The sequence below is a fragment of the Coregonus lavaretus genome (assembly GCF_964263955.1).
Source record: "Coregonus lavaretus genome assembly, chromosome: 3".
Classification (NCBI taxonomy): domain Eukaryota; kingdom Metazoa; phylum Chordata; class Actinopteri; order Salmoniformes; family Salmonidae; genus Coregonus; species Coregonus lavaretus.
In genome coordinates, this window is record NC_139990.1 from 57,631,212 (window position 1) to 57,655,696 (window position 24,485).

The 24,485-nt window shown below is 47.0% G+C and overlaps 2 protein-coding genes across 2 annotated transcripts in view; both read left to right on the top strand.

The window, feature by feature from the left end:
- LOC311111543 (cyclin-dependent kinase 14) overlaps window positions 1-10,408 on the top strand; it is a 90,832-nt gene extending 80,424 nt beyond the window's left edge. Inside the window, exons 9-10 of the mRNA XM_084154295.1 lie at window positions 6,483-6,603; window positions 8,897-10,408. Of these exons, the coding sequence (XP_084010421.1) occupies window positions 6,483-6,603; window positions 8,897-9,038 (263 nt within the window). The 3' untranslated portion in view covers window positions 9,039-10,408. The remainder of the gene's footprint in view (window positions 1-6,482; window positions 6,604-8,896) is intronic.
- Window positions 10,409-11,298: 890 nt separating this feature from the next.
- LOC311118048 (E3 ubiquitin-protein ligase znrf2-like) overlaps window positions 11,299-24,485 on the top strand; it is a gene marked incomplete at its 5' end in the record, with an annotated part of 24,780 nt that continues 11,593 nt past the window's right edge. Inside the window, 2 exons of the mRNA XM_084157590.1 lie at window positions 11,299-11,333; window positions 23,985-24,072. Of these exons, the coding sequence (XP_084013716.1) occupies window positions 11,299-11,333; window positions 23,985-24,072 (123 nt within the window). The remainder of the gene's footprint in view (window positions 11,334-23,984; window positions 24,073-24,485) is intronic.

Genomic DNA, 24,485 nt, shown 5'->3' on the forward strand with positions numbered 1-24,485 from the left:
AGAGCAGTGTCTCTCTCCTCTCTCCTCAGAGCAGTGTCTCTCTCCTCTCTCCTCAGAGCAGTGTCTCTCTCTCCTCAGAGCAGTGTCTCTCTCCTCTCTCCTCAGAGCGGTGTCTCTCTCCTCAGAGCAGTGTCTCTCTCCTCTCTCCTCAGAGCGGTGTCTCTCTCCTCTCTCCTCAGAGCGGTGTCTCTCTCCTCTCTCCTCAGAGCAGTGTCTCTCTCCTCTCTCCTCAGAGCGGTGTCTCTCTCCTCTCTCCTCAGAGCGGTGTCTCTCTCCTCTCTCCTCAGAGCGGTGTCTCTCTCCTCTCTCCTCAGAGCAGTATCTCTCTCCTCTCTCCTCAGAGCGGTGTCTCTCTCCTCTCTCCTCAGAGCGGTGTCTCTCTCCTCTCTCCTCAGAGCAGTATCTCTCTCCTCTCTCCTCAGAGCAGAGTCTCTCTCCTCTCTCCTCAGAGCGGTGTCTCTCTCCTCAGAGCTGTGTCTCTATCTTCTCTCGTCAGAGCAGTGTCTCTCTCCTCTCTCCTCAGAGCAGTGCCTCTCTCCTCTCTCCTCTCTCCTCTCTCCTCAGAGCGGTTTCTCTCTCCTCTCACCTCAGAGCAGTGTCTCTCTCCTCTCTCCTCAGAGCGGTGTCTCTCTTCCCTCACCTCAGAGCAGTGTCTCTCTCCTCTTTCCTCAGAGCAGTGTCTCTCTCCTCAGAGCAGTGTCTCTCTCCTCTCTCCTCAGAGCAGTGTCTCTTTCCTCTCTCCTCAGAGCAGTGTCTCTCTCCTCAGAGCAGTATCTCTCTCCTCTCTCCTCAGAGCGGTGTCTCTCTCCTCTCTCCTCAGAGCAGTGTCTCTCTCCTCTCTCCTCAGAGCAGTGTCTCTCTCCTCTCTCCTCAGAGCAGTGTCTCTCTCTCCTCAGAGCAGTGTCTCTCTCCTCTCTCCTCAGAGCGGTGTCTCTCTCCTCAGAGCAGTGTCTCTCTCCTCTCTCCTCAGAGCGGTGTCTCTCTCCTCTCTCCTCAGAGCGGTGTCTCTCTCCTCTCTCCTCAGAGCAGTGTCTCTCTCCTCAGAGCGGTGTCTCTCTCCTCTCTCCTCAGAGCGGTGTCTCTCTCCTCCTCAGAGCAGTGTCTCTCTCCTCTCTCCTCAGAGCGGTGTCTCTCTCCTCTCTCCTCAGAGCGGTGTCTCTCTCCTAAGAGCGGTGTCTCTCTCCTCAGAGCAGTGTCTCTCTCCTCTCTCCTCAGAGCAGTGTCTCTCTCCTCTCTCCTCAGAGCGGTGTCTCTCTCCTCTCTCCTCAGAGCAGTGTCTCTCTCCTCTCTCCTCAGAGCAGTGTCTCTCTCCTCAGAGCGGTGTCTCTCTCCTCAGAGTGGTGTCTCTCTCCTCCTCAGAGCGGTGTCTCTCTCCTCTCTCCTCAGAGCGGTGTCTCTCTCCTCTCTTATCCTGCTCCAGTCAAAGGGCCCGGGGCCAACTCCATCTCTGCTAATTGTATCCATTGTATGGCAGCAGAAAGGGAAAGTTGGGCTCTCCTCTCTCTCTCTGATTGTCTTTGTTCTCTGCCCTGCTGTGTGTAGGAGCCTCACAAAGACCATTTCCTCCACAATCACACTTCATTACGTCTACCTTGAAACAGACACAGGCTACTGTGGGAGGTATTATAAGACTATCACCATGTTCTGTGCTGAGCTGGTAGTGAAACAGCACGAACAAATGTCCCCTAGGTACCCTGAAAACAATGCTGCAAACCACAATCATCTTGCAAATACCTATCCGGCCATTGGTTTAACAATCAACCAATAGATACAGTATATTGCAGTGATGATGTCACTTGTTCTATACAGTATCCACAAATATATATGTTAGTTTTGAAGACGCTGCATTATCTCCCTCCCTCCCTTGTGTGTGTGTGTGTGTGTGCGTGTGTGCGTTTGTGTGTGTGTGTGTGTGTGTGCTGGAGGGCACTGTTTAGTTTCTCTCCTAGGGATTCGAGTCACTCAGAGTGTTGGGATTGGTGTGTGTGTGTGTGTGTGTGTGTGTGTGTGTGTGTGTGTGTGTGTGTGTGTGTGTGTGTGTGTGTGTGTGTGTGTGTGTGCGTGTGTTGTAGTGATAATGTTTAAAGACAGCTGGTGAGGATAATGATCTGTGGAGAATGCAGCAATGTGACAATGGAGATGCAGGAATCTGGTTGGAACGTCGGAGGAATCCGCATGGAACGCCAGGACTTCCCGTGTGTGCTATTACCTACACCCAGACACATAGGCCCTACAGGGAGGGGAGGGTGTGTGGGGGTGTGTGTGTGTGTGTGTCTCTGTCTGTCTGTCTGTCTGTGCATGTATGCATGTATGCAGGTAATGACCTGACTAGGATTTGTGCTGTTTGCTGCCTATCTCATTAGGGATCACTTAGTGTGGTGAAACGGGCTGTGATAGACAGACAGAGAGGCAGGCTGTGATAGACAGACAGAGAGGCAGGCTGTGATAGACAGACAGAGAGGCAGGCTGTGATAGAGACACAGAGAGGCAGGCTGTGATAGACAGACAGAGAGGCAGGCTGTGATAGAGAGACAGAGAGGCAGGCTGTGATAGACAGACAGAGAGGCAGGCTGTGATAGAGAGACAGAGAGGCAGCCTGTGATAGAGAGACAGAGAGGCAGGCTGTGATAGAGACACAGAGAGGCAGGCTGTGATAGACAGACAGAGAGGCAGGCTGTGATAGAGAGACAGAGAGGCAGCCTGTGATAGAGAGACAGAGAGGCAGGCTGTGATAGAGACACAGAGAGGCAGGCTGTGATAGACAGACAGAAAGGCAGGCTGTGATAGAGAGACAGAGAGGCAGGCTGTGATAGACAGACAGAGAGGCAGGCTGTGATAGAGAGACAGAGAGGCAGGCTGTGATAGAGACACAGAGAGGCAGGCTGTGATAGAGAGACAGAGAGGCAGGCTGTGATAGACAGACAGAGAGGCAGGCTGTGATAGACAGACAGAGAGGCAGGCTGTGATAGAGAGACAGAGAGGCAGGCTGTGATAGAGACACAGAGAGGCAGGCTGTGATAGAGAGACAGAGAGGCAGGCTGTGATAGACAGACAGAGAGGCAGGCTGTGATAGACAGACAGAGAGGCAGGCTGTGATAGACAGACAGAGAGGCAGGCTGTGATAGACAGACAGAGAGGCAGGTGGCAGGTGATCCACCACAGACCTGTAGGTATTACTACTGGATATGAGAGGAGAAGTGGGGAGAATCACAGGACGTTGGACAGCCCATGTCTAGATGAATGAATTAATTCACCATGCGAGCCAACTGTCTTTCAGGGAATTTTCTTAACAGAGGAAAGAAAACTGTTTTCTGATCCTAAATACTAGTTTTGCTTGTTTGAGTGTGTCTGTATGTCATTTACTGTAGCACGTATGTGTCCAGAATGGTTATTTCTGCCATGACTGCTGCAACATATCATCATCATCTGTACTGCTGCAACATATCATCATCATATGTACTGCTGCAACATATCATCATCATCTGTACTGCTGCAACATGTCATCATCATCTGTACTGCTGCAACATATCATCATCATCTGTACTGCTGCAACATATCATCATCATCTGTACTGCTGCAACATATCATCATCATCTGTACTGCTGCAACATATCATCATCATCTGTACTGCAGCAACATATCATCATCATCTGTACTGCTGCAACATATCATCATCATCATCATCTCTACTGCAGCAACATATCATCATCATCTGTACTGCTGCAACATATCATCATCATCTGTACTGCTGCAACATATCATCATCATCTGTACTGCAGCAACATATCATCATCATCTGTACTGCTGCAACATATCATCATCATCTGTACTGCTGCAACATATCATCATCATCTGTACTGCTGCAACATATCATCATCATCTGTACTGCTGCAACATATCATCATCATCTGTATGCAGATGTGATGTGATGATGTGATTTTGGGGATTAAGTGGTTGGATAAGTAATGCTTGAAAATGCAGCTTTCCTTTCAAATGTGAGATACTTCCAGATGATAGCAGAATGTCAGTAATCAGAATATTGATTGATGATGTGTAGTGTGTGTCTTATTGGTGTTGGACAGAGCAGTTCTGTGGTCTTCCTCTTCCCTCACATGTCCTGGGGGCAGTGTGTGTGTGTGTGTGTATGTGTGTGCGTACATGTGTGTGTGTTAATGTCCTGATCCCAGACCATGAAGAAGCAATAGCAGTATGCATGCCACGCCATGTAGACACACACACACACAAGCACGCACACACGCACGTCACACATTACCCAGATTCTATCAGACCAGCCATAAATTACCTGCCAAGCGCACACAATCCGTTATTGCCACCAGAAACCTGTGCAAGTATGCTAAATTACTTCCAAAGCATTATAGCATATTTTAAAGCCATTTTATTCCTCGTTTTGTTATATATATATTTGAGATATGATGAGCAGGGGGTATTATTACATATTACACGATCAGACATTCATCATCATATATTAGACTGGGTTGATGCAGGAGAGGAGTGACACATTATTTAATTTACCCTGTTTTGTATTCTGGCTACACATTTCATGACGGAAACAAATTGTGCATTTGCAGCATCTGCAAGATTGATTTTCAGTGTTTTTTGTAATGATGAATCCTGGTATTTATAAAGAAAAGAATCATTTTTTGGTATAACTTGTTTCTTTCTCCCTGTGGATTTATCGTAGCTTTAGACACAGCAGCCGAGGAGGTGAGGAGGAGGAGGAGGAGGGAGAGGAGAAGGAGAAGGAGAAGGAGGAGGCTACACAGAGCTATCTGAAAGTCATATAACTTCAGAGTAAACTTCAAAAGAAGGCTTGGGTTGTTTGTCCCAGGGGGGATATGGAGTCTATTTCAGTCTCCTCTCTGGCTGTATTCTTCTTCATCCCCCACTTCTCTTCCTCCTCCTCTCCTGCCCTCTGTTCTCTGACCCCTGGTGTTGCCATGGGGACACAGTGTGATGTATAATTCACTACTGACCTTCACACCCAGGGCTACCTGTATGTGTGTGTGTGTGTGTGTGTGTGTGTGTGTGTGTGTGTGTGTGTGTGTGTGTGTGTGTGTGTGTGTGTGTGTGTGTGTGTGTGTGTGTGTGTGTGTGTGTGTGTGTGTGTGCTTGCCTGCATATACGTACGTGGGTGTGTGACCTTCATCCCGGGGCGACCTGGAATGGAAGGCCAGCCAGGAGCCACAGTGGTTGTATAGAGTGAAACTGTCGTCTCAATGCCAGGGGTGTCAGTATTTGAAGGTATGAAGGTGTAGTAGGTCTCTCAGGTATTCTCAGATGTAGAATGTCAGGGCCACCGGGCGCTCACCATTTTGTAGAAAGAGCATGGTATCCATCCGCCTATTTCATGCTGTTACCGTGGTGACTACACTAGAGGAGGAGAGGAGGAGAGGGAATTCAATCATCTAGGTCCTGGAGTGCAAATACAGTACACACTCCCACTATTTCCTATCACTCCCTCTCTCTCTCCCTCCATCCCTCTCCTCCGTCTACCTTCCCTCCCTGCCTTTCTCTCTCCATCTCTTTATCATACAGATTAGTCTACAGCCAGACAACCCATATACTGTAACTACCCCATCAGTCTATTACTCTGGCCTTTTTATGTTGATTAGACCTGTTCTCCCTGCTCATGCCCTGCGTTAACCTCACAGTCCCCCCTACACACACACACACACACACACAAACACACACACACACACACACACAAACACTCACACTTCACACCACCCACAATGTAAATTATAGGCTTTCAGTGTATCTAGGAAATTGGTCTCTCCTCTCTGTGACACAGCCTATTGTTTACAGGTCAGATTAGTCTGTAAATTACAGTGTTACTGTGAGGAAGCCTGGCTCAACCTCCATCTCTCCTGGAAGCCTGGGTCTGTTCTGGCATAGGGACATGTTAACTACCCCCTGCCCTGCCATCACCCTACACACACACACACACACACACACACACATGCACACACATGCACACAACACCACACATGGGGGCTGGCACCAGGGGCAGGAAGTCTTGGCTGTTTAAGCTAAATGCTTTAATGAACCAGTCTCACCACCTGGGAGGACAGCTAGCTAAATGCCACCAGACTCATTAAAACTATCTGGCTCTGCACTGCCAGCACACACATAGTTCACACACATAATACTGTACCGTCAGCTTAGGGAGCGGTGTCCTTGATGTTAGATGTAGTGTATGGAGATGGTCTGTTGTAGCTTTGAATATGTCTGATTGGTATTCTGATAGCCCTGGTCCTGTTGCTACCCAGGCTCCATGTCAAAGAGCACCTCAGGCAAAACCTGCTCTGCTTTGCACCAGTCAGCTTTTCTCTCATCTTATGGAGCCTCAGTGGAGGGCATTCAATGATAAAGTTAACATATACCCTGTGTTTCTGTTTCCACTTTTTGTTCCTTACAGTGTGTGTGTGTTTATTACAGTGTGTGTGTGTTCTCTCCTGCAGGTCTGGCGCGGGCTAAGTCAGTCCCCAGCCACACCTACTCCAATGAGGTGGTGACCCTGTGGTACCGCCCCCCTGATGTCCTACTGGGATCCACAGACTACTCCACCTGCCTGGACATGTGGTGGGTAGTACCTCTGACCTTTAACCCCTGACCCCCTTCTTCTTGCCACATCCCTCTCCACAACAGGGGAATACTGCCTCATCTGGATCAGATAAGGTGTGAACCCCACAGAGAGCCACAGACAGCTGTGTGAAAGTGTTCCATAGGGAGGTGAGGGAGAGACCTGGCCATGTCTGTCTGGGGTTGAGAAGAAGCTGGGAGACCTGGCCATGTCTGTCTGGGGTTGAGAAGAAGCTGGGAGACCTGGCCATGTCTGTCTGGGGTTGAGAAGAAGCTGGGAGACTTGGCCATGTCTCTGTCTGGGGGTGATAAGAAGCTGGGAGACTTGGCCATGTCTCTGTCTGGGGGTGAGAAGAAGCTGGGAGACCTGGCCATGTCTGTCTGGGGTTGAGAAGAAGCTGTGAGACCTGGCCATGTCTGTCTGGGGTTGAGAAGAAGCTGGGAGACCTGGCCATGTCTGTCTGGGGTTGAGAAGAAGCTGGGAGACCTGGCCATGTCTCTGTCTGGGGGTGAGAAGAAGCTGGGAGACCTGGCCATGTCTCTGTCTGGGGGTGAGAAGAAGCTGGGAGACCTGGCCATGTCTCTGTCTGGGGTTGAGAAGAAGCTGGGAGACCTGGCCATGTCTCTGTCTGGGGTTGAGAAGAAGCTGGGAGACCTGGCCATGTCTCTGTCTGGGGTTGAAAAGAAGCTGGGAGACCTGGCTGAGGCTGAGGCTGAGGCTGAGGCTGAGTATGGACAGACATGGGGATTTACTGAGGACATGGACAGACTGAGGCCTTCCTATTGCGGCAGACAGACAGCTTTAGTCAGGATATGGACAGGGGTCTTCCAGAGCTTCCAAATGATCCGTGACCATGTCGATCTATGGACAGGCAGTCCTCGGGGATGCACCTTTCCAAGGACCCCAGCTGCATCCCAACGCGGGCAATGAATGCATAGCGGGGGAGAGGTAGAGGCAGGGGGTTAGGAGGGCAGTAGAGCAGGTGGGCAAATCCTCAGGGCACTTTTCCACTCCACCGAGACTGGAGCCACTCAACATAGAAAGACCTATACCATCACTTGGAAAGCAGTGTTCCATGAACAAGCAACACTCACAGTGACCGCAGTGCGCTCAGTTCTGGTTCACTGGTTGGGGTAACAGTCTGTCTGTCCCATATCCGTCAAACCACAGGACAGGTTATAGGATCAGATCTGGATTTGGTAGAGAGAAGGAAAGGGAAGAATTGGGTCGAACAGAACAGGGATTCTTCCTCTAGTCTATTTTTATGGCTGTTATCGCCTCAGTGAGCCTGTCATTTCACCAGGCACCTGTCAGTCAAGCTGACAGACCACTGTGGACACAGACAGCCCAGCCAGACAGACAGAGAGAGGTGTGAGAGGAAGTGGGTAGGATGTGGTTGAAATCCTGTCGTTTTCACACTGTTATTAGCAGGTTTGATCCCTCTCCCTGCCAAGCCAAAACCTCTGTATCTGATTAAACACCAGTCTCTATATAAAGATCTAAGAAAAATCTAAACACTATGGTGATGAAACTGTATTGTTCAACCCAGCACCTACTTCCATCCATTGGACTTCTAGAAATGTATATGGCTCTTCCTGGTCTATAGGTACATTATGGAGATGGATGTTTTCAAAAATGAATTAAGGAGTGTGGAGTGTTAAGGGGGATGAAAGTGATGCTGGTGGTTGTCTCTCTCTCTTTCTCCCTCTCTCGTTCTCTCTCCCTCTCTATTTCTATTTATCTGTGTGGCTGCTCAGGACTGCTCAACCTTAGCCGGGTCATGCAGAGATGGAGGGAAGGAGAGAGGGTGTAGTGTGCACTGGTCCAGAAAGTGAATCTGTCAGGAAACAATAGCTCTCTGACAAATGGGCTCTGACACCTGTTTAAACACACACACACACACACACACCACTCTCCAGAACTGGCCACCTCTCTCTCTCCATCTCTCTCTCCTTCTCTCTCCGCTGGGCATCCCATTATCCAACCATCACCACACACAGTTAGTCTTCTGAACAAACACTTTACTGGAGCTAAATCTTCTAGGAAATCAAGACATCAGCCATAGATTAAGATATTCCCCAAGAGTGAACCATTTGCCTTTCAAAATATACTGTGCATTTCTACAAAGCCATTTGAGTACACTATAGATTCATTAATGATGAATTATAGTTGTGGATATTAGTATTCTTCATAGAGGGGTTCAAATGTTTATTGCTGATGGATCTGGAGCTCTCCGACTCTGTGGATGCTGTCTGTGTGTCTCTAATGTGGATGCTGTCTGTGTGTCTCCAGGGGTGTGGGCTGCATCTTCATCGAGATGATCCAAGGAGTGGCAGCTTTCCCTGGGATGAAGGACATCCAGGATCAGCTGGAAAGGATATTCCTGGTGAGTCAGCTGTGTGTTTGTGTGTATGTGCGTACACAATATGTCTAGGCTGTCACCGATACACAACATCTCAATCTCCTCTCAGTTGTGAACCAATAGGAAACAGTCCTACTTTGAGCACATGCAGTACCTATCTGAATGATGTGATCTGAATAATTGTTGATTGACCAATTGACTGCGTTTACTGTGTACTTGAGTACTTGTGTACTTGAGCAGTAACCTCTGGCTCTTGATCTAATCAGTGTGAGGTCTGTGGGCCTCTTTACCTCGAGGTCATATAGCTATTGAATTCCTCCTCTAGATGCTTATTAAAATAACCTGTGAATAGGGAATAATAGGGGTGGTAGATAGATTGATAGATATATTTCTGAACAGGACTCAGGGCCTGACTGCATCAATATTTTATAGCTGTGTGAGGTCTCATGAATCCCATAATCAGCTCCTCTGTCCTCCTCCATAATTCCCCCCATCAGCAGAATTGAAGTGGAGTGTTAATGGGGGCAGATGTGATGAATTCATATTCATTCATCCTCTGAAACGAGTTAATAATTAATGCAGACAATTACTGAGATGAGAGGATGGGAGAGAGGAAGAGAGGGATGAGGAAAGAGAGAGAAAGATAGAGAGAGCGAGACGGAGGTCGGCAGAGTCAGGAGTCAGGTGTGAAGACAAAGAGACAAAGCGGTTCGGTTTGTTTTGCCGAGGGCTGTCGGGATAAGTGTGTGTGGGTGTGTGCTTCTGTGTGTGTCTGTGTGTTTGTCAGTGTGTGTGTGTGTGTGTGTGTGTGCGTGCGTGCGTGCGTGCGTGTGTGTAGGTATTTATGCCCCAGGCAGGGGATCTTACACAAAGCATCCTAGGAGGACAGATAGCATGGGAGAGAGATACTGTATAAAAGCATTTTATTGATTGTCTGTTTTTCCAAAGAGAAAATTGGGGCTGTCTGCTCTCCTCACATCTGTAAGATTCCCCCCAAAACCCCAGCCCTCTCAGCCCGCTGCATCCACCCAGTACACCCCTTCAAAACACAGACACAAAGAGAGAGGGGAAGAGGGGAAAGAGTGAAAAGAGGGGAGAGTCCCAGTAGTGGGATGGCCTGTCCCCAGCTTGGGTATCGATGGGGCGCACCTGCACCCCTGTTGGCCTGGCAGCAGGTCCTTGGAGGGGGTCTGTGTGCCCTTTAGCAGGTTGCAGGTGGATAGGAGGGGGGGAGCAAGCGGTGGAAGAGGGTTTGGGGGGTGGGGGGGGGATGGGGAAGGGGGCTGTCTGACTGTGTCTGAGGTAAAATGAAAATGTTATCCAGTGGAGATAAAGGTTTTCCTCAGCAAACACCCCTTGGGTGCCTAGGTGGTCCGGATATGAGGAAAGGAGAAGAGAAGAGAAGAGAAGAGAAGAGAAGAGAAGAGAAGAGAAGAGAAGAGAAGAGAAGAGAAGAGAAGAGAAGAGAAGAGAAGAGAAGAGAAGAGAAGAGAAGAGAAGAGAAGAGAAGAGAAGAGAAGAGAAGAGAAGAGAAGAGAAGAGAAGAGAAGAGAAGAGAAGAGGAGAGGAGAGGAGAGGAGAGGAGAGGAGAGGAGAGGAGAGGAGAGGAGGAGGGGGTGGTGGGATAAAGTCTGACAGGTCTATATTGTGTTCTGATTATCCTCTCCTCTCCTTACTCTCACCACATTTTGAAGACCTTATGAATCCCCAGTTTATAGAGGATCAGACCTGTGTAGGTAATAACATAGCCCACACAGCCCCTGTAAGCCATACATATGAGGAGGCCAGAGATGTGCTTATACTAGGCTTACAGTCTTACCTTGACTGTAGAATCATTATTATTTCTCTGAGGTAATAACACCTCTGATGATCTCAATGCCAATGCCCACACATTCACACAATTTGTTTTTCACTTTTTTATTGATTCATCATGCGTTTCTCGTAATCCAGATGGCAATAATTAGTGTTTGGGCGTTCAATGTTTTATTGGCCTTTTGTGGTGTTATGAACATGATTAGCGTACATTTGAGGAATTGAACATGTTTATTAAGAGAGTTGGCTTCACTTGTAGATACACACACAATATCATGTATAGGCTACATGGCCTCATGGATCAGGATGGACATGGACTCACTCACCCAAGGTATTGAACCAACATGGCATCACACTGAGCCAACTCTAACTATATTGCATTGGCTAAGAAGTACTGACCCGTCAAATTGAGCCGTTTATATTTTCTCTCATCCCTATCACGTCTCGTCCTGTTGTGTGTCTGTGTACTCTGCTGTCAGCTAGAGGAAGAAAAGACAGATAGAGAAATAAATATGGAAAAATGTCCACCAGCCTGCTTGGCCTGGCAGCTAGACGGTCAGTTAGCATAGCAAACAGCTCCACCTGTCAGAGTTAGCCTGTCAGAGTTAATCCCTCTTTTATTCTTGCGCTCTTTTTTTCTTCAGAATCATGTCCTGCTCAGCTCCTCAGTGTCAAGACGGTGGAGAGTTGACGCATGGCCACATTCATTTATGTCAAGTGTGTGTGAATGTATGTGTGTTAGTACCACAGGAGGCTGCTGAGGGGAGGACGGCTCAAAATAATGTCTGGAATGGAGCAAATGGAATGGCATCAAACACATGGAAACCAAATATTTGATTTTTTCTTTTATACCATTCAACTAATTCCCTCCAGCCATTACCACATGCCCGTCCTCCCCAATTAAGGTGCCACCAACCTCCTGGGGTTGGTACGTGCATGCGTGTGGGCGCCGTCTGTCTGTCTGTCTGTCGGTGGAGAGATTTTGCTGAGTCACGCCCCTCTTAAGGCCAGTGTGTTTGTGGATGGGGGAGAAAGGTCACCTAGTATCCCCGTCTGATAGCCACTCATTCTGCCTAGAGTCAGTTGGCATTTTGAAAAAAGTTTAACCCACACTAATAACCTGGTCATTTCCATGTAGAAGGACCCATGAGTACCAAAATGTGAAGTTCATTGGAGCATGTAAAATTTTTACTAAGGCATATATACATTTTTCAACCAATAAGCAAACAGATGGAAAAGAGGTCTTAGAAAACATCTACCAGAAAAAGTCTTAAAATGTATTATAAATACATCAAAACACACTAATGTTGAAGTAAAGACCCCTGGCAACTAATATCAACACTTTATATTTAGTTTTGGATACATTTTTCTGCCTTCTGTTTAAGAAATATTGCCTTGTGCATTGAAATTCCGTTACCAAAAACCCTCATATCTTTAAGATATTTTCTCATTTCTCTCCCTTATGAGGGAAGATAATGAATGTTAGTTATAGTGTTTTTACTGATATAAATTTTGTTTATGAACTCTACTGTACTCTACTGAACTTTACTGTTCTCTACTGTACTGTACTGAACTCTACTGTACTGTACTGTACTGAACTCTACTCAACTCTACTGTTATGTGCTGTACTGTACTGAACTCAACTGAACTCTACTGTGCTGTACTTTGATGTCCAAACTTGTGAAACATAGACGTCTATGATTGGTTCAGATTTAGTCCAGTCTGGACCAAACAAATTTGGTCTTCTTTTGGGGCAGAGCTCATTAAAATAATAGCCAGTGTGTAGAATAATACCCAAATATGCAAAGTAGGATATTACATATACAGTGGGGAAAAAAAGTATTTAGTCAGCCACCAATTGTGCAAGTTCTCCCACTTAAAAAGATGAGAGAGGCCTGTAATTTTAATCATAGGTACACGTCAACTATGACAGACAAAATGAGAGAAAAAAAATCCAGAAAGTCACATTGTAGGATTTTTTATGAATTTATTTGCAAATTATGGTGGAAAATAAGTATTTGGCCACCTACAAACAAGCAAGATTTCTGGCTCTCACAGACCTGTAACTTATTCTTTAAGAGGCTCCTCTGTCCTCCACTCGTTACCTGTATTAATGGCACCTGTTTGAACTTGTTATCAGTATAAAAGACACCTGTCCACAACCTCAAACAGTCACACTCCAAACTCCACTATGGCCAAGACCAAAGAGCTGTCAAAGGACACCAGAAACACAAATGTAGACCTGCACCAGGCTGGGAAGACTGAATCTGCAATAGGTAAGCAGCTTGGTTTGAAGAAATCAACTGTGGGAGCAAATACTAGGAAATGGAAGACATACAAGACCACTGATAATCTCCGTCGATCTGGGGCTCCACGCAAGATCTCACCCCGTGGGGTCAAAATGATCACAAGAACGGTGAGCAAAAATCCCAGAACCACACGGGGGGACCTAGTGAATGACCTGCAGAGAGCTGGGACCAAAGTAACAAAGCCTACCATCAGTAACACACTACGCCGCCAGGGACTCAAATCCTGCAGTGCCAGACGTGTCCCCCTGCTTAAGCCAGTACATGTCCAGGCCCGTCTGAAGTTTGCTAGAGTGCATTTGGATGATCCAGAAGAGGATTGGGAGAATGTCATATGGTCAGATGAAACCAAAATATAACTTTTTGGTAAAAACTCAACTCGTCGTGTTTGGAGGACAAAGAATGCTGAGTTGCATCCAAAGAACACCATACCTACTGTGAAGCATGGGGGTGGAAACATCATGCTTTGGGGCTGTTTTTCTGCAAAGGGACCAGGACGACTGATCTGTGTAAAGGAAAGAATGAATGGGGCCATGTATCGTGAGATTTTGAGTAAAAACCTCCTTCCATCAGCAAGGGCATTGAAGATGAAATGTGGCTGGGTCTTTCAGCATGACAATGATCCCAAACACACTGCCCGGGCAACGAAGGAGTGGCTTCGTAAGAAGCATTTCAAGGTCCTGGAGTGGCCTAGCCAGTCTCCAGATCTCAACCCCATAGAAAATCTTTGGAGGGAGTTGAAAGTCCGTGTTGCCCAGCGACAGCCCCAAAACATCACTGCTCTAGAGGAGATCTGCATGGAGGAATGGGCCAAAATACCAGCAACAGTGTGTGAAAACCTTGTGAAGACTTACAGAAACCGTTTGACCTGTGTCATTGCCAACAAAGGGTATATAACAAAGTATTGAGAAACTTTTGTTATTGACCAAATACTTATTTTCCACCATAATTTGCAAATAAATTCATTAAAAATCCTACAATGTGATTTTCTGGATTTTTTTTTTCTCATTTTGTCTGTCATAGTTGACGTGTACATATGATGAAAATTACAGGCCTCTCTCATCTTTTTAAGTGGGAGAACTTGCACAATTGGTGGCTGACTAAATACTTTTTTCCCCCACTGTATATATATATATATATATACCTTTGTGTACCTATTTAGGATACATCACCATGAAAAAAATTACATTCATATCCATAATTATTCATTTCTGTGTAATACAGATCAGGGACCCATTGCCGCAATTCCGTTACCGGGTGTAAATCAACTTCATTTACTGTAGTTCAATAACCAAAATATATTTTTTCAAAGTCTACGTGTCATGTCATAGCTGACACCCCATTCTTTCTGCAGACATCGTTTAATCTTAATTCAGAGCAGATATTTAAGACTTTTTGTAAAACGTGGACACAAAAAAATGATTTTACCAAAATTCTGTTACCAAAGTTTACATCTGCACAGTTCTTCCAGTAAATATGTTTTTGTAAAATGTTAATTGTAAATTGTTAAAAGTAGTCCTTGTGCATAGAGTTGTATGGTTTGTTAAACTTTGAAATCAATGTTTTTTGTTTGGCATATATTTTAAGTGAAAGATCTGAGTCTCAGCACAATTCCGTTACCGTGGAATTGCCCCCCTTTTCACACTACGTAGCCAAACTGAGCCATGTCAAGCTGTAGGCCTAAACTTCACTAGCCTGCTCATCCATCTATGATATCCACTGGAACCATGATGGAAAAACCAATGTGACAAGACAATATCTGAGCCAGCCCAGGACAGTTGGTGTATGGCTATTACAATGTGTTGCAAAGCCTATGTGTTTGTTTGCAGCTAAAAACCAAAGGTATCTCTGCTGCTTCCCTGAGAGAAGAGAAGCCAATTTCCAGCAGTGCCATTCTAATGATCTGTGACAGAATTAAAGCTATCCCCATCGTTGCCTTGCTTTATCCCCGTGCCCACAGAGCTCCATGGGCAAGTGTGTGTGACCGGAGAGCAAATCAACTAAAGGCTGTTATTTATTCAAAGCCGCTGCTTTATATGAATGTCAGTGTTCTGTTGTAATCTTCCAAAGCCCTGGCTATCCTGAACAGAGAGCCTGTGGGTGTTTATGCCATGTGTTGCTCTTTTCCTGGTACTGAGACGTGAGTGGGCTGGGCTGACTGACTGGCTGGCTGATGGCTGCTAGTTACAGCAGGCTGGGTCCCCTTCCCCTCTGTCCGTCTGAATTAGATATGCGTGGTACGAGCCCAGGCCCAATGCAGCTGGTTAACTGAGTGTCACTCTGCTCAAGATTACATCCCCCGGAAGAACAGTAGGAATATGGACAGGTCTATCTGTAGGAAATAGGCTGTCAGAGCAGATGTGTGTGTGTGTGTTTACTGAATTACAATGAGCCTTTCTCCTTGCATTAGTGGGATGGACAAAGCTGTCGCCTCTGTCACCTAGGGAAATAATTATTCTCACACGTCAACACACACATACGCACACAGGGGTGCATTAGTAAGAACAGTGTATCCTATGGATAATGTAACCGTTCATGTTGTTGAGTAAATAGCAAGTGTTGATGACACAAACACACCCATACTGTCTGCACAGACAGGGAATTGAAACTGAAAACATTTTAGTAATTTAGCAGACGCTCTTATCCAGAGCAACTTACAGTTAGTGAGTGCATACATTTTCATACTGGCCCCCCGTGGGAAACGAACCCACAACCCTGGCGTTGCAAGCTCCATGCTCTACCAACTTAGCTACATGGGACTAGCTACAGGGAAAACCACATGTGAGTGGCTTTGTCTGATCGAATGTGTGTGGCTGTAATTGACTGTACGTGTGTGTGGTTATGTTGGACTGAACATATGTGTGTGTGTGTGTGTGTGTGTGTGTCTTTGTCTGTCTGTACGTGTGTGTCAGTGTTTGTGCAGGCGGCCAGAGAAGAGGAGGATGGTTAAACCAGAGAATGTAGGTTGAATTATTCCTAAAACCAGGTATTTACAGTATCTCTACATCCAGGGGGATGGAGTAATATGAGTTTGGTATGAGAAGTAAGCCACTGCACGCACACACGCACACACACACACACACACACACACACACACACACACACACACACACACACACACACACACACACACACACACACACACATACACATACAGTAATATGAGTTTGGTTTTGAGGCATAAGCCACTGCACACTCAGTCAGATTAGGGAGAGAGAGGGGGCTGCCGCCTGCCGCTGGGTAAATAAATGATGTAATTCCAGAGACAGCCGCTGTGGCGGCAGCGGCCTGACCACCCAACGGAACCGTGTGGAGAATGAACGTGGTCTCTCGGGTCGGAGCTTACTGAACACATACTAACCACATTCTACCCTGTGTGAGTGTGAGTAGAGGCTGATCCCTGTGGTTCTGATCTATGCGGTGACCTTTATCCCCTGACCCCTGGCTGAACGTGACCATGTTCATTGGTGCACACTGTAGCAAACGTTTGCATAGTACCTGTAGAAGACCCTTACAGTCCCTCTCCTGACAACCAACTCACAGCCCTCTCTAACCCCTGAAACAAGTAGCGTACCTGCCCCCAACTCTTCCTAACTCCCTGACCCTGCAGAGAGCAGATGCAGGGGATGGGTCCCCATTGTTTATAGGCTACTCTGTTTGTACCTCTGGAGCGCTGCAGTTACATGCCACATCCAGTGACCTCTGATTGGGACATTTGACCGTCCATCACCACCTTTGACCCTGCCCAACTGCATCTCCTCAGGGCATCTGTCCAATAGGCACAGTCCAGCCCAGTCCGGGCTCAGTCTTCAGAAAGCAGTGGCAGAGTCAAGAGTCAGGTTTGAAGACAAAGAGAAAAACGGTTGGGTTTGTTTTGCCGAGGGCTGTCGGGGTTAAGTGTGTGTGGGTGTGTGTGTGTTTAAAAAAAAATTTTTTATCCTTGTGGAGACCAGAAGTCCTGCAGGCTGACCATGGTCGCCAGTTGAGTGGTGTTTCCTCCGACACATTGGTGCGGCTGGCTTCCGGGTTAAGCTGGCGGGTGTTACGGAGCGCGGTTAGGCGGGTCATGTTTCAGAGGACGCATGACTCCACCTTCGCCTTCTCCCGAGCCCGTTGGGGAGTTGCAGCGATGAGACAAGATCGAAAATTGGAAGAAAAAGGTGGGTAAAATAAAAAATTGTTTTAAATAAAGACATTCGCTTGAAAAACGAGAAATAAGTGGCAATAGTACTGTTAGTCCATCTTGAGACACAGTAGCCAGTGGACACTTCCTTAAAATAGTCAGAATTAATCTAAGATTAAAGCTAGACAAACCACAAATTGCTCACTGTGCCCTCAGGGGGCTCCTGGCACATTTGTTCATATGGTTTGGGAATGCCCAGGGGTTTTACACTTCTGGAGTTGTTTCATCCTGTCTTTCTGACATAATGGGTAGAAATGTAGCATGTTCACCATTTATTTTATTGTTAAATGATGACACTACTTCAAACCAATCTGTTAAACAGCGACGTATTCGGCTGGCTGGATTAACAGCAGCCAAAAAAATGATAGCCTCACGTTGGCAGGCTCATTCTTTAAGCAGACAGAAGTGGCTGCTATCATTCATGGACATTATAAACATGGAAATATCTGTAGGACGTATGCATGGGGCGAATGAAGAAAACATATTTGTTCTTTCATCAATGTATGACTCTGTAAAAAGACTGCTATTGTGAACCACTAATCTGACTTTGGATTAGGGTAGTCCTGTGGGATGGGGGTGGGATGGGATGGGAATTGTTTGTGTTGTTCGGTCTTGTCACTTGTTTTTCTGTCCATGGGTACCTTATTAAAAATAATAAAAACATTTAATTAATCTAAGATAACCCTGTCATTAATTGTGACGTTTTAGTCGCACAATTTTACATCTAACTAAGATGTTTGGTTCAGCATTTCTCAAGTGAAAAAATTTGCATGAAAACGATTTGTCTCTCGACAACAAACACTTAATTGAAGAATCCCTACTGTTGACCAATCACTGACGAAGGGGCGTAGACTTCGGCTACCAACTTCAGCTTGCCTCAAGAAAAATAGTTGTGTGCACGACACGAACAGCCCAGAAAAAGGGGCTGTCTGACTGTCTGGGGTAAAATGAAAATGTTATCCAGTGGAGATAAGGGTTTTCTTCAGCAAACACCCCTTGGGTGCCTAGGTGGTCCGGATATGAGGAGAGGAGGGGAGTAGGAGAGGAGAGGAGAGGAGGCAGAGGAGAGGGGTAGGAGGGGAGGGGTAGAAGTGGAGGCAGAGGAGAGGAGAGGAGGAGAAGGGTAAGAGGAGAGGAGAGGAGAGGAGAGGAGAGGAGAGGAGAGGAGAGGAGAGGAGAGGAGAGGAGAGGAGAGGAGAGGAGAGGAGAGGAGAGGCTGTAGAATCATTATTATTTCTCTGAGGTAATAACACCTCTGATGATCTCAATGCCAATGCCCACACATTCACACAATTTGTTTTTCACTTTTTTATTGATTCAGCATGCGTTTCTCGTAATCCAGATGGCAGTAATTAGTGTTTGGACATTCAAACATTAATTGGCCTTTTGTGGTGTTATGAACGTGATTAGCGTATATTTGAGGAATTGAACATGTTTATTAAGAGAGTTGGCTTCACTTGTAGATACACACACAATATCATGTATAGGCTACATGGCCTCATGGATCAGGATGGACATGGACTCACTCACCCAAGGTATTGAACCAACATGGCATCACACTGAGCCAACTCTAACTATATTGCATTGGCTAAGAAGTACTGACCCGTCAAATTGAGCCGTTTATATTTTCTCTCATCCCAATCAGGTCTCGTCCTGTTGTGTGTCTGTGTACTCTGCTGTCAGCTAGAGGAAGAAAAGACAGATAGAGAAATAAATATGGAAAAATGTCCACCAGCCTGCTTGGCCTGGCAGCTAGACAGTCAGTTAGCGTAGCAAACAGCTCCACCTGTCAGAGTTAGCCTGACACTGACATTTCCATTTTAATCCCTCTTTCATTCCTGCTCTCTTTTTTTTTTTACTCTCTTTTTATTCAGAATCAAATCAACTAAAGGCTGTTATTTATTCAAAGCCGCTGCTTTATATGAATGTCAGTGTTCTGTTGTAATCTTCCAAAGCCCTGGCTATCCTGAACAGAGAGCCTGTGGGTGTTTATGCCATGTGTTGCTCTTTTCCTGGTCCTGAGACGTGAGTGGGCTGGGCTGACTGACTGGCTGGCTGATGGCTGCTAGTTACAGCAGGCTGGGTCCCCTTCCCCTCTGTCCGTCTGAATTAGATATGCGTGGTACGAGCCCAGGCCCAATGCAGCTGGTTAACTGAGTGTCACTCTGCTCAAGATTACATCCCCCGGAAGAACAGTAGGAATATGGACAGGTCTATCTGTAGGAAATAGGCTGTCAGAGCAGATGTGTGTGTGTGTGTTTACTGAATTACAATGAGCCTTTCTCCTTGCATTAGTGGGATGGACGAAGCTGTCGCCTCTGTCACCTAGGGAAATAATTATTCTCACACGTCAACACACACATACGCACACAGGGGTGCATTAGTAAGAACAGTGTATCCTATGGATAATGTAACAGTTCATGTTGTTGAGTAAATAGCAAGTGTTGATGACACAAACACACCCATACTGTCTGCACAGACAGGGAATTGAAACTGAAAACCACGTGAGTGGCTTTGTCTGATCGAATGTGTGTGGCTGTAATTGACTGTACGTGTGTGTGGCTATGTTGGACTGAACATATGTGTGTGTGTGTGTGTGTGTGTGTGTGTGTGTGTGTGTGTGTGTGTGTGTGTGTGTGTGTGTGTGTGTGTGTGTGTGTGTGTGTGTGTGTGTGTGTGTCTTTGTCTGTCTGTACGTGTGTGTCAGTGTTTGTGCAGGCGGCCAGAGAAGAGGAGGATGGTTAAACCAGAGAATGTAGGTTGAATTATTCCTAAAACCAGGTATTTACAGTATTTCTACATCCAGGGGGATGGAGTAATATGAGTTTGGTATGAGAAGTAAGCCACTGCACGCACACACACACACACACAAACACACACAGAATAATATGAGTTTGGTTTGTGGCGTAAGGCACTGCACACGACTCAATCTGATTTGAAAGAGTGAGGGGGCTGCCGCCTGCCGCTGGGTAAATAAATTATGTCATTCCAGGAACAGCTGCGGTGGCGGCAACGGCTTGACCACCCAATGTGACCGTGCATCTGTCAAGCCCCAGTGGAGAGTGAATGTGGTCTCTCGGGTCAGAGCTTACTAACCATATTCCACCCGGTGTGTGAGAGTAGAGGCTGATCCCTTTGGTTCTGGTTCTGATCTGTGTGGTGCATCTGACCCCTGACCCCTGGCTGGTTGTGACCCAGGGTCGTGTTCATTAAGGTACATCAAAACGTAGAGTAACTGAAAACAAAAAGCTCATATAGTACCTCAACGTTTGACTAATTTTATTCCATTTTGTGGCTGCTGAGCATGGCCATGATCTGCTGAGCTGGGGTTGTGCTCTCTCTCTCTTTCTCTCTCTTTCTGTGGGCTTGAGGTAGCCTAGCGATTCAGGTCATTGGGCCAGTAAGCAAATGATTGCTGGTTCGAATCCCTGAGCCGGCAAGGTGGAAAACTTTGCCTTTCTGCCCTTGAGCAAGGCAGGGCACTGATGATGTGGATGTTGATTAAGGCTGTCCCCTGCACCTCTTTGATTCAGAGGGGTTGGGTTAAATGCGGATGACACATTTCAGTTGAATGCATTCAGTTGCGCAACTGACTAGGGATCCCCTTTCTTCCTCCCTAACTCCATCTCTCTCTTTCTCTCCCTGAACTTGGGCAGACTGTGACCTGTTTCACCAGTGACCTGCCTGCTGTCTGTCATTGAGGGATGGGCCAGCTGTAATCCCCTCATAGCTCAGTGACCAGACAGTCACACTATCCATGAACTCCATTCAATCTCTGTCCCAATAGAGAAGACCAGGCCAGTGTAAACAACACATGGTGAAGACGATGACACCGCTGTTAAATGTGGCTGGGTGGTATGGGGGAGGGTGGAGGTGGTTTGTGTGTGTGTGTGTTCCACTTTTTAATCTCAGTGGAATGCCTGGACTTCTCTTATCGAGAGAGAGAGAGAGAGACCGTCTGTCTCAGCTATGTTGACTGTTCTGTCCTGTCGTCTGTCCTGACCTTTGACCTGACTGATGGACATGTCTGGAACATCTCGCTCATTAACCCACTTCTACTGTTTCCACTCTGAAGACCAATGTCTTGTCTGCCAGAAGACTAAAGCTTCTTGTCTGCCACCCAGACAGCTGGCGTCAGGTAAGTTTGGCTTTATGCATAGCTTGGGCTTTGTCGAGTAAGGCTTAAACTATGTATTTAGATTGTAGTTGGGTATTGTAGCTAGGCATCGTGGGTTGTTGTGGGTAGTTGTTGTATGTAGTTATTGTAGGTTACTTTTGTATTCGGCGGTGCCGGGTGTAGCACGAAGCTAGCTAGCTAACTCACCTCCTGGACTAGCTGGCGAGTAGCTATTAGCAACGGTAGCAACTAAATACAATATCCTTTTAGCCAGCTACATTCGTTCGCAGCGACGCCGTTTTTCAAACAAAGTCAACACAGCAGCCATTGCTAGCTAGCCAACACTACCAGCTAGCTGTACTGTAGTAGCTAAATACAATATCTTTGTGCTAGCTAGCCAACGTTTAATTATTGCTGCGTTATGAAAGAACTAGACACGGACACTAATTATCTGTTTAGTGTGTTAACACACTATTGGTAGCTTGTTGTAACCAAGTATTGGTGCTAAACTGTGTGTTATTGGATGCTAGCATGCTAGTTAGCTATGGCGTCATTGTTAGCTAGCTGAATAAAGTAAGTTGAGTCTATTCCTTGAAACATTGAACCGCTGTAGTTTACAACAATTCTAATTTCTAAAGTGGAAGTTGGGAGAGTTTTATTCGGGTGGTTCAGTGAAACAATTATAGTTTCTGAGGTGGAAGTTGGGAGAGTTATATTTGGGAGTTTTTTTGGTGAGGGAGGCCCTGCTCTCTCCTTTCCCAGATGTTTAGTTCATTTCATTCCGATCTCCTCTGCATTATTGTAGCCATCTGCTACAGCCTGTCAACTATGCCTCTGCCTATCCCTGTTCTCTCCTCTCCGCACAGGCTACACAAACGCCTCACACCGCGTGGCTGCTGCCTCTCTAACCTGGTGGTCCCTGCACGCACCACACACCTGGAGTTCCAGGTCTCAGGCAGCCTCTGGAACTGCCGTTCTGCTGCCAACAAGGCTGACTTCATCCCAGCCTATGCTACCCTCCAATCCCTCGACTTCCTGGCGCTGACGGAAACATGGATTACCACTGAAAACACTGCTACTCCTACTGCTCTCTCCTCGTCTGACCATGTGTTCTCGCATACCCCGAGAGCATCTGGTCAGAGGGGTGGTGGCACAGGAATCCTCATCTCTCCCAAGTGGTCATTCTCAATTTTTCCCCTAATCCATCTGTCTATCTCCTCATTTGAATTCCACGCTGTCACAGTCACTAGCCCATTTAAGCTTAATATCCTTGTCATCTATCGCCCTCCAGGTTCCCTTGGAGAGTTCATCAATGAGCTTAACGCCTTGATAAGTTCCTTTCCTGAGGATGGCTCACCCCTCACAGTTTTGGGGGATTTCAACCTCCCTACGTCTACATTTGACTCATTTCTCTCTGCCTCCTTCTTTCCACTCCTCTCCTCTTTTGACCTCACCCTCTCACCGTCCCCCCCTACTCACAAGGCAGGCAATACGCTTGACTTCATCTTTACTAGATGTTGCTCTTCTACTAATCTCACTGCAACTCCCCTCCATGTCTCCGACCACTACTTTGTATCCTTTTCTCTCTCGCTCTCCAACACTACTCACTCTGCCCCTACACAGATGGTAATGCGCCGCCGCAACCTTCGCTCTCTCTCTCCCACTACTCTCTCCTCTTCCATCCTATCATCTCTTCCCTCTGCTCAATCCTTCTCCCTCCAATCTCCTGATTCTGTCTCCTCAACCCTCCTCTCCTCCCTTTCTGCATCCTTTGACTCCCTGTGTCCCCTATCCTCCCGGCCGGCTCGGTCCTCCCCTCCAGCTCCGTGGCTTGATGACTCATTGCGAGCTCACAGAACAGAGCTCCGGGCAGCTGAGCGGAAATGGAAGAAAACTAAACTCCCTGCCGACCTGGCATCTTTTCACTCCCTCCTCTCTACATTTTCTTCATCTGTTTCTGCTGCTAAGGCCACTTTCTACCACTCTAAATTCCAAGCATCTGCCTCTAACCCTAGGAAGCTCTTTGCCACATTCTCCTCACTGCAGAATCCTCCCCCCCACCCCCCCCCTCCTCCCTCTCTGTGGATGACTTCGTCAACCACTTTGAAAAGAAGGTTGACGACATCCGATCCTCGTTTGTTAAGTCTAATGACACTGCTGGTCCTGCTCACACTGCCCTACCCTATGCTTTGACTTCTTTCTCCCCTCTCTCTCCAGATAAAATCTTGCGACTTGTGACTGCAGGCCGCCCAACATCCTGCCCGCTTGACCCCATCCCCTCCTCTCTTCTCCAGACCATCTCCGGTGACCTTCTCCCCTACCTCACCTCGCTGATCAACTCATCCTTGACCGCTGGCTATGTCCCTTCCGTCTTCAAGAGAGCGAGAGTTGCACCCCTTCTCAAAAAACCAACACTCGATCCCACTGATGTCAACAACTACAGACCAGTATCCCTTCTTTCTTTTCTTTCCAAAACTATTGAGCGTGCCGTCTTTAGCCAACTCTCTTGCTATCTCTCTCAGAATGACCTTCTTGATCCAAACCAGTCAGGTTTCAGGACTGGTCATTCAACTGAGACTGCTCTTCTCTGTGTCACGGAGGCTCTCCGCACTGCTAAAGCTAACTCTCTCTCCTCTGCTTGTCCTTCTAGACCTGTCTGCTGCCTTTGATACTGTGAACCATCAGATCCTCCTCTCCACCCTCTCCGAGCTGGGCATCTCCGGCGCGGCTCACTCCTGGATTGCGTCCTACCTGACCGGTCGCTCCTACCAAGTGGCGTGGCGAGAAGCTGTCTCCTCACCACGTGCTCTCACCACTGGTGTCCCCCATGGCTCAGTTCTAGGCCCTCTCCTTTTCTCCCTATACACCAAGTCACTTGGCTCTGTCATATCCTCACATGGCCTCTCCTATCATTTCTACGCTGACGATACACAACTAATCTTCTCCTTTCCCCCTTCTGATAACCAGGTGGCGAATCGCATCTCTGCATGTCTGGCAGACATATCAGTATGGATGACGGATCACCACCTCAAGCTGAACCCTGGCAAGACGGAGCTGCTCTTCCTCCCGGGGAAGGACTGCCCGTTCCATGATCTCGCCAT